This window comes from Rhincodon typus, chromosome 1 (assembly GCF_021869965.1).
Source record: "Rhincodon typus isolate 14 chromosome 1, sRhiTyp1.1, whole genome shotgun sequence".
In the NCBI taxonomy this organism is placed as follows: domain Eukaryota; kingdom Metazoa; phylum Chordata; class Chondrichthyes; order Orectolobiformes; family Rhincodontidae; genus Rhincodon; species Rhincodon typus.
Genome location: NC_063332.1, coordinates 65,191,468 through 65,202,328, shown reverse-complemented (window position 1 = coordinate 65,202,328; position 10,861 = coordinate 65,191,468). Strand labels below are relative to the sequence as shown.

The following is a 10,861-nucleotide window of genomic DNA, read 5'->3' as shown; positions in this document are numbered from 1 at the left end:
AAAACTAATAATTCAGTGATTCTGCAAAGGGACATGTGACAAAGAGTATGATGTGGTAAAATGTAAACTTGCAAGAAGAATGAAAATGTAAGAGAATGCAGGTCTATCATGATCAAGAATGGAATGATGTATTCAATTCTGCTTACAATAAATGACAAGTCATAGATGTTTTGCTTCTTTTAGAGCTTGTAGTGCCATCACATCGGTGTATAATTTTGGGCTCCTTATTTAAAAAAGGATTAATTACATTAGAAGCAATTTAGAGAAAGTTCTCCCAACTAATGCCCAGGGTATAGTGGGAAGAGGGGTTTATCCGAGAAGGTACAAGGGTGAGTTTATATGTAAACAAAATCCTGAGAATTGGACAAAGTGGATTCTAAAAGGATGTTTCCTCTTGTGAAGGAAATAGATCAGAGGATATATTTCAAAAATAAGGCGGTGCTTTAAGTGAGGGGGGTAATTTTTTCCCTTGGAAATTGGGCAACATGAGAGCTCCTGGTGGATGGGATGATGCAAATGGCTACCAGAAGCTAGGAATAGTGTGGTAAGTAACTCACCTGACTCCCCAAACATCCATCATCTACAAGGCACAAGTCAGCAGTGTAATCCCCACTTGCCTGGATTGGGGCAGCTGCAACAACACTAGAAGACTGACACCTTTCAGGACAAAGCAGCCTGCTTGATGAACACCACATCCACTCCCTGCACTGCAGAAATTCACCAAAGATCCTCAGACAGCACCTTCCAAACCCATGACTATTTCCATCTTGTAGGACAATGGCAACAGATTTATGGGAACACCACTACCTGCAAGTTCCCCTCCAAACCACTCACAATCCTGACTTGGAAATGTATCATTGTTATTTCACTGTTGCTGGGTCGAAATCCTGGAACTGTTTCCCTAACAACGTTGTGGGTCAACCCACAGCAGGTGGACTGCAGTGGTTCAAGAAGGCAGCTCACCATCACCTTCAAGGGCAACCACGGATGGCTAATAAATGCCTGCCAGCCAGCAACGTCCACATCCCACAAATGAATTTTTTACAAAAATGAGGAGTCCTCTTCCCAGATGGAGGTCAGCCTACCAATCCTGGCAGCCTGCTCAGTTTAGTACACGTGGGTCAGCACAGTCTCCAGAGGGGGAGTGGAATGGCCAACAGTGGTAAAAGAAGGTTAATTAACTTTTCCACTGCACCAAGTGCCACATTCTTCTCTCAGCTACCCCGCACTCACTCCCTGCTACTGCAACCATCTACAGGTTAATCTCTCTATGTAGGGGCAGAGGGCATTGTTACACCATCTGGCATCACTTTTAGTCTTCCTCATGAAATATCCATATTAAGTTGTCAAGGAGTGTCTGGGTCAGGGAGATATAACAGAGATCACTGCATTAGGACTGCCAGGAAATCAGCCCCCGGCAAGTCTGTCAACGCGCACAGATCTAAGTACTGTCGTGGCCCAGCATCATGAATGCTGCAGCCCCCTCCCTCACAGATCAAGTAACTTATTCTGCCCACACAATGTAGTCACAGCCATTTTCTTTCCCTCCCATTGCACATGTTCAATTTCCAGCACAATGGAAGAGAACTGTGAGCCCCAGAACATTCATGTCCTGTAAACCAGCATACGGTTTCAAGTCTGCAGGTTTCCCCAACCTATCCATTTACGTGGATTCCACATACATGCCTCCACCTACCTATCTTTCCCACCCACCCACTGGGTGAGATTACTATATCAGGTGTGCACAAGAACATATACAGTAAGAGTAAGCTACTTGACTCCTCAAGGATGCCCTACATTGAACAAGATTATAGCTGATCTGCCCCAGGCCTCAACTCCTCTTTTGTCAGCTTAACCTTCAACTCCTTGAAATTTCTAAAATCTACCTTCCTCCTGTTTAAATACCTTCAGTGATCAAGCCTCCAAAGTAGTCCAAGGTAAAGCTTTCCAGATATTGAAACCCCTCTGGAAGAAGAAATGCATTTGCATCTCAGTATTAGGTCAGTGTCTTCTTATTCTATAACTATATCTCAGTTCAAAGTTCTCCCATTAATGGAAACATCTCAATATTGACCCTCTCAGGCCCCTTCAGAATTTTGCATGTTTAATCAAGATCACTGTGCATTCCTCTAAACTGTATTGAATAAAGACTTACCCTATTTAGTCACTCTTAAAGTGAACCTTTCATCCCGGAAATCAAACTCATGAATCTCTTTTGAACTGTCTCAATGACAGTATAGCCTTATCTAAACAGGGGACCAAAACTGTTCACAGTACTCCATGTGCAAACCCACCAACACCCTGTACAGTTATAACAAGATGACAAGAGAGAAAATTGATTATGAAAGTAAAAGACTGGCTGCAATGGAGCAGGCTGACTCCCCATTCTACAGAGGCACAGACTTCCTAACTAGAATTACCCCAAGTGGATGCCTGACCACAGCCAACCAACTGACGATTTACTGTGCCAGAAAACCCCCGACACCAACAACCAACGAGTGCCTCCATGGATTCAAGTAAGGAGTTAAATTCCCTTTTAATACAAGATTTTCTTGAGTGTTATTATTCTATTTTCTGTCTGCCTTTGCTAATGGCATTACTGATGGTCAGCATACTCAAAATGATTGTTACTGATAAGTGGCAACAGCTAAATCACTACAACTAACAAGAATTCAGAAACAAACACTAAATGATAGCTGATAACAGGATATAATGTGGTATAATTTAAATTCGCAATTGTGATATTCCATTGAATGAAACATTATTCTTTATGAGCTCCCAGTTATTTTCTGTTAATTAAAAAATGTACCTAGATCCTGAGGAAATATTCTTTTTTCCACAAGGCCATTAAGCAACGTAAATAAGGAAACAGCATTTTCATTCCAGAAAGTGGGGTGGGCAGGAAGGGGGGATGGTGGCAGGGTTGAGAAAAAATCAACCAAGAAACATAACAGCTACATAAGTGGACAAGAAAAGGCAGGAACATAAAACAATGATTAAAAGTTTTACGGAATTTCCCTTTCAATTTGTAGCTCTACAGTACAGACAAATGTCATTTAACACTAATCATAATTAAGTGAGAATAAAAACAAAACAAATGACCCGCTATATTTTTTCTAAGAACGTTAACAAAGGCACTAAGTGTTACGCAAACATATTAAAAACAAAAAACTATTTCAAAACCATGCATCCATTTCTACCTTCCTTTAATTGTTTTGGTATTTTACAAAAGGCTACTTGGAAGCTCAAGAGCAAAACATCACAAAATGTCTTTAAAAAGTAAATCTTATACACAACCTTTCACTATTCCAAATGGCTCTAAATAAAATGATTTAAAGTAAAATATAAAGCTTCAAATTATCAGGATATTACATTGGGTGTCTTTAGCTGCCAAGATCAGTGTTTTCCATTGATGTTAAGTAACCATCTCTTCTGAAATATAACTAACGAAGGACCAAAGTGTTAATGCATTTTTTGGAATGCCTACCAATTCCATTCAATTTATCGCAATTAACACATTATTTGGAGGGCTTTGCTAAAATATTGTTATTTCTAGTTTTCTAAATCATATTTCAATGTGGCTCATGTATGAATTATGTGACATTCTGATTGCATTCAGTGAAGACATTAATACACATTTTACATTAAATGGAAGGATGCTGCATTAAACTTAACTTTCACATTCAGAAACATTTTACTGATGCTTGCAGGAGGTAAACTGGCAAGATGAATGGACTGAAACTTTGCATTGTCAGTATACAAATGAGATATGAACAACTGGTAATTACAAATGAGAAATCATCAACTTGTACATTGTTGCCTTGCTGAAATTAGATCATACCAATACAATGGTTTACATTGCTTTAATACTACTTTTCAAATACAAAATTTAAATGAATTTTGAGGAAAATGTTGTCATACATAACTGATGAGGTCTTCACCAAAAAAGTCGCTACAGGATTCAAAAGTATAGGGAAATCATACTCAAGTTTTCCTAAAAACCTTGTTTTCCAGTAAAGTCTCCACTGTTTATCTGAACTGCATGAAGCACCAACGCTGTAAACTACTCCACACTCATTTGTAAGCTGAGTTACCAGTGCTCTAAAACACGTTTTAATACATTAGTAACCATCATTAAAGTCTACATTGTAATTAATCCTTTTACTAAAAGTAAACTTTCAAAATCTTGAAATAGGAGGAAACTCTGTAATTGAGTCCCAGTTTTTATTTTAAGCTAGTGCATGTCCTGATGTTGCTTGAAATACAACCTCTCCCAAAAGTAAATTTAACTTTATTCTCAAAACTCTGTATAGCTGTTAAAGTGAGATGCTATGAAACACTTCATTTAAAAAAAAAATCAGCATATACCTTGACTTAATTGATAAATTATGTATGTGGAATGTCAAGCTCCATTTGTGTACCATTTCAGGACATTTCAAGACTAACTGGTATTTTAAATACATTGATAATATGGCACATATTTTGAAAAATAATAGAACAAATTAGACAAAGGATGGCCCAAACATACAACTAAAACAGAAAAATACATGGCACAATAAATTAATTCACACAGAAAACAAGGAATGCATTTTTATTAAGTAACATCAGTCCCTAATATTGAGAGACCTCTTGGTTTGGGGGAAATCAGCCTTGTGGAAGGCATCGAGAAAACAAGATGATCAATCAGTCCGGTGTATGAGAGTTACTTCACACCACAAGTGGGTTGTGCATGCATACGAACACATTCCAAAACTAAACAGCCAGCTATGATAACAAAATGTAACCACATCAATTAAAATATAAAATAAAAAATACAGAGTATCTAAAAGCGTAATCTCCATAGTTATTTTGACAGTTATTTAAAAAAAAAAGTTGGCAAGAATTTTCTTTCCAAAGCTTTTTGGCAAAGCCCAAAAACTTTCCAAGAAGTACTTCATAAAGTCCTAACCCTGTGAATTTGTGCTGTTGGATTAGAAGCATTTGTTTAATAGTGATTCCATGGGAGTGAGTTCAGAAGAAAAATTATTCAAGTCAAATAATAGAAAGTTTCAATTGATGTAGTTCCAAAAGTTCTCATCGTTCCAGTGATTGGCTTCTGATGACCACAAGCATGACATTAGTAAGGAAGTTTCAGTAATAAGGATTTAGTAAATCAGTTAATCCTTAGCGTGTGTCTGTCATTTAAATAGCTCGTGGCCGTTTGGGATTGATCTGCTTACTAGCCTGTTCTTCCTCTTGAAGAGCTGTACGGAAGGCTTTTACTTTATCTGTAGAAACAAAAGATAAGTTTGTAACATATCGTACAGAAGAAAAAAAGGCATGTTCAGCTTCTGGCAGCCAGTAGAATAACAACCACCATTAATTTTCCACCAACTAAAGCAAAAATTATCCCAAGATATGTTCAGTAATATGCACAGGCAAAACCTAGCCAAATTTATACAATATGATAAAATTAATGTTGACTTAGAGTAATTATTTGTACTACTCGCTGTATAAGGTAGCTCTGTAGCACTGAGCAAGTAAAATGAATAATAATAGAAACTGAACCCCTTATCAGATGTAAATAAAAATACGCAAAGCGATTTCGTTCATTTCTATGAAGACTAGAAATTGTATAGTGTGTTCCAAAATTCTCTTAATTACTCATTGCTTTAACCAGCTAAAGCTCTATTTGTTCATGAGGTGTAGACATCAGTAGCGACTCTAGTATTTGTCTATCCATAATTGCCCTCAAAAAGCTGATGGAGAGTATTCATCTTAAATCACTGCAGTCCATGTAGTGAAGGTACTCCCACAATGCTTTTAGGGAGGGAGCTGCAAGATTTTGAGCCAGTGATAATGAAAGAATAACAAAACATTTCCAAATCGGAGTTTTGGAAGTTCAAGTTAGGGTGGTACGGTGGCTCAGTAGTTAGCACTGCTGCCTCACAGCGCCAGAGACCCGGGTTCAATTCCACCATCAGGCGACTGTCTGTGTGGAGTTTGCACATTCTCCCCTTTCTGTGTGGGTTTCCTCCGGGTGCTCCGGTTTCCTCCCACAGTCCAAAGATGTGCAGGCTAGGTGGACTGGCAATGCTAAATTTCCCGTAGTGTTCAGGGATGTGTAGATTATGGGGATGGGTCTGGGTGGGATGCTCCGAGGGGCCTACTTCCACACTGTAGGGGTTCTATGAAGATGATGCTTCCGTGGTGCTTCTAAACATTAGAGGCTGTTGGTCTGCTAGGTGCTATTGAAGAAACCTTGGTGGGTTTTGTCTGTAGCTGAAGTTGGAGGGAGCGAATGTTAAGATGATAGAAGGGGTGCAAATTAAGCAAGTTGTTTTCTTTTGCATGGTGTCTTTTTTCTGTTTTGAGTGTTGTTGGATCTGTACTTAGCACAACTCCCCACTTGTCTGGATATGTAGATGGAGAAATAGCTTCAGGAAGTTAAAGTCAGTTTCACCAGAATTCCCAATTTCTAACTGGTCTTGCAGCATGTCATTATGGGGCTTGTCAACAATAGCCCCAAGGATATTGATGGCAGGGGAATTGGATGGCAATGATGTTGAATATTATGGGGAGGTGTAGGTCATTGGAGACATTTGTGTGGTGTGAATGTTACTTGCCACTCATCAGATCAAATATGAAGGTTGTCCAAGTTTTGCTGTATTCTGGCATTGGTGAAGTGATAACATTACTGGACTAGTAACTAAGGAAAAAAACACTTGGTTTTTAATTTCAGATTCCCAGCATTCAGAAAATCAGCAGGCCTGGCAGCATATGTGAAAAGAGAAACAGCTGACTTTTCTTTCTTCAGAAGAATTGGACTCAAAACATTAGCTCCACAGCTGCTGCCAGACCTGCAGAGTATCTCCAGCACTTTCTGTTTTTATTACCCATAGCTAATGTTCTGGGGACATGGGTTCAAATCCCACCATAAAAGATGATGGAATTTGAATTTAATAAAAAAAATCTGGAATTAAAAATGCGTAGTCTAATTACAACCATGTACCACACTATCAATTGTCGTAAAAAAAAACACATCTGCTTCAATAATGTCTTTCAGGAAAGGAAATCTTCCAAGTTTACCTGATCTGACTCCAGACCCAAAACAATATCGTCGACTTCTAACCGTCTGGGCAATCAGACAGCCAATAAATGCTGGCTGAGTCATTAACAAATAAAAATAACATTAACTGTATTGTTCAACGCCTATTTCTCAGTCTCTGGCCTTCACTGAACCCGTGTAGTCCAAACCAACTTCAAGAAACAGAATTTTATCTTTCTGCTCAGCACTTTGCAGCTGGTTGATTGTCATGTATTCTTCCAGCAGCATGGCACATTATCATCTGAGTACGTAAAAATTATATTTGAATGCATTTTATTTCAATATAATAGTTGGTGACTGCTATACCTAGACGTATTCTTTATATACTGGTTGACCGTGAATTACATTTCTTTAAACCTACCTCTCAGTTCGGTTAGAATCTCAACCTTCTGATCTAAAATAGCCTCCAGCTGTGTGGAGTATGCATCCACATCGTAATCCACTTCTTCAGTCATCTCCAAAAGTGCTTTTTCATCCTCTAACCACCGAATAGATTCCTGTCGATACAAAACCAAATCAGTTGATACAACATATCAAGTACTTATAAACACATGCTTACTAATCTTCAAAGCCCCAAGGCAGATATTTCAAAAATGGTTATGTTCTTGATCTGGTTCATTTTGTTAATCCTGTTATGGACAAGACCAAACCCCCTCAAAACATGGGGAGATAGCCGAGACCTTAACTTTTTCTTATTTTAAAGGCGAGTGCTAGGCATTGCATTCCAGATGCAATACGATCAGTCAAACAACCATGCTTGAAGCACAACACACTTGATTCATACACTATAGTAAAAATACAAACAAAAGAAAAAAGATGAATTCGAATAACTCTATTGGAAAACTTTAATTTGGATTATTGAACTACTAAACAGCAACTGTTCCAATATACTAACATCCCATAAATTCAGAAAAATAGATTGTCTCACATGCAATTCTCCAATCCAGGAGGAAGGACTATCAAGAGAAAAATTCAGAGAGAAAGAAAGAGAACTCAAGCGTTTTGATGTAGCAGAGAGCGATGTATTGCAGCTTCTAAACCCCAAGTTACTGATAGCTAAACTGAAATCCTGGTTCTGTGGGAGCTTGACCCCTCCCATTCAGGCTGCTTCTAATGTTCCAAATTGTGAAGTGGACACAAAGGAGCAGCAAAGAAAAAAAGCAGGTTAATTAAATACACTTGAAGTGGTGGTTAGCAACCCTCTGAATCTGCCAGTCTGTGTGGTGTAGTCCACTAACAGTTGTAAGGTAGGGTTTTGCTGTGGTGTTTAAAAACAAAACACACCTTTGATCTTAATGAATGAAAGAGCAAGATTGTGCAGATAAATAGCCTGCTCCTATTTCTTATGTTACATGGGAAGAGAGGAACACAGAAACAGAAGTAGGTCATTCAGTCCTTTGAATCTGTTCTACCATTCAATGAGATCATGGCTCATCTGTTGCCTAGCTCATAAATTTTATTGAAAGATAGATTTAAAGTCTGTTCTGGCCAAAACAGAAAAAAAATCTTTAAGTTTGTCACTGATCTTGTATTTTCCATCAAGGATATCATCATATTGGTAATGGCAGGGATTCTTCTTGGTGCCAAAAAAATTCAACCAGCTAAAATAGTGCTTGAAATCAGTTAAAATGTGTAAGCATTGAGTAGAGATTCTCTCTCCCACTGAGATTTCCTGTTTAACCTGAATTGTTTTAGGTGTTTTGATTAGACATAAACTTCTTAAGTTTTAAGATAGCGATGAATAAGGATAAGTCAGGACCTTGTGGTAAGGTATTAAATTGAGGGACGGCAAATTATGTCAGTATTAGGCAGGAGCTACAGAGTGTTAATTGAGAGAATCTGTTATCAGGCAAGTCCACATTTGACACGTGAGAACTGTTTAAAGACCTGCTGACTAAACTTCAGGACCGGCATGTTCCAGTAAGGAGGAAGGACAAGGGTGGCAAGGTAAGGGACCCTTGGATAACAAGGAAGGTTATGAATTTAGTCAAAAGGAAAAAAGAACCATACATAAGATTTAGGAAGCTAAAATCAGACATAGGTCATGAGGAATATAAGGAAAGCAGGCAAGTACTCAAGCAGGGAATCAGGACAGCAAGAAGGGGCCATGAAATAACCTTGGCAAATAGGGTTAAAGAGAAAATACCAAGGCATTCTATACATACATTAAAAACAAGAAGATAACTCGGGAGAAGGTAGGACCACTCATGGATAAAGGAGGGAACTTGTGCTTGTAGGCAGGGAACGTGGGTGAGAACCTAAATGAGTATTTTGTGTCAGTATTCAACCAGGAGAAGGAATATGGACAATAGAGAGATTTGTATGGAGCATGCTAATATGCAAGGACATTTTGTGATCAAGAAAGAAGTGGTGTTGAAGAGTATTAAGGTGGTTAAGTCCCCAGGGCCTGATGGTATCTACCCCAGGTTATTGAGAGAAGCAAGAGAGAAGATTGCTGGGGCCTTGACCAAGATCTTTGTATCCTCACTGGCCACTGGAAAGGTTCCGTACGACTGGCAAGTAGCTAGTTTTGTTCCTCTGTTCAAGGGAAGTAGGAATAATCCTGGAAACTATAGACTGGTGAGTCTCACATCAGTCGTTGGGAAGCTATTGGAGAGAATTCTTAGCGACAGGATTTATGTGCATGTGGAAAAGCATGATCTAATTAAGGACAGTGAGCATGGCTTGATGCAGGGCAGGTTCTTTATTCATTCACAGGATGAGGGCGTTGCTGGCTAGGTATTTACTGCCCATCCCTAATTGCCTAGGGGACAGTTAAGAGTCAACCACATTGCTGTGGGTCCGGAGTCACACGTAGGCCAGACCAGGTAGGAATGCCAGTTTCCTTCCCTAGTGTGAACCAAGTGGGTTTTTACCAACAATCAGCAATGGGTTCATGGTCATCATTAGTCTGTTAATTATGAATTTCAGTAAAGCGTTTGATAAGGTTCCCCCATGGTAGGCTATTGCAGAAAATACAGAGGCATGGGATTGAGGGTGATTTAGCGGTTTGGATCAGAAATTGGCTAGCTGTAAGAAGACAAAGGGTGGTGGTTGATGGGAAATGTTCATCCTCGAGTTCAGTTACTAGTGGTGTACTGCAAGGATCTGTTTTGGGGCCACTGCTGTTTGTCATTTTTATAAATGACCTGGATAAGGGCGTAGAAGGATGGGTTAGTAAATTTGCGGATGACACCAAAGTCGGTGGAGTTGTGGATAGTGCAGAAGGATGTTGCAGGTTACAGAGGGACATAGATAAGCTGCAGAGTTGGGCTGAGAGGTGGCAAATGGAGTTTAGTGCGGAAAAATGTGAGGTGATTCACTTTGGAAGGAGTAACAGGAATACAGAGTACTGGGCTAACAGTAAGATTCTTGGTAGTGTGGATGAGCAGAGAGATCTCGGTGTCCATGTGCATTGATCACTGAAAGTCGCCACCCAGGTTGATAGCATTGTTAAGAAGGCATACGGTGTGTTAGGTTTTATTGGTAGAGGGATTGAGTTTCGGAGCCATGAGGTCATGTTGCAGCTATACAAAACTCTGGTGCGGCCGCACTTGGAGTATTGCATACAGTTCTGGTCACCGCATTATAGGAAGGATGTGGAAGCATTGGAAAGGGTGCAGAGGAGATTTACCAGGATGTTGCCTGGTATGGAGGGAAGGTCTTACGAGGAAAGGCTGAGGGTCTTGAGGCTGTTTTCATTAGAGAGAAGAAGGTTAAAAGGTGACTTAATAGAGACATACAAGATGATCAGAGGATTAGATAGGGTGGACA

General features: G+C 39.4%; 1 protein-coding gene across 5 annotated transcripts in view; it reads right to left on the bottom strand.

Annotated features, from left to right (window-relative positions):
* Positions 1 to 3,189: 3,189 nt before the first annotated feature.
* Positions 3,190 to 10,861, bottom strand: part of kif2a (kinesin family member 2a) — a 141,685-nt gene continuing 134,013 nt past the window's right edge. For 4 of the 5 annotated variants that reach the window (XM_048602265.1, XM_048602276.1, XM_048602284.1 and 1 more), the window contains 2 exons: positions 7,449 to 7,584; positions 3,205 to 5,267 (listed from right to left, as the gene is read on the bottom strand). In XM_048602265.1, coding sequence (XP_048458222.1) covers positions 5,182 to 5,267; positions 7,449 to 7,584 — 222 coding nt within the window. In that variant the 3' untranslated portion in view covers positions 3,205 to 5,181. Of the gene's footprint in view, positions 5,268 to 7,448; positions 7,585 to 10,861 lie in introns of all 5 variants that reach the window. The other variant, XM_048602256.1, reaches the window with a different exon arrangement.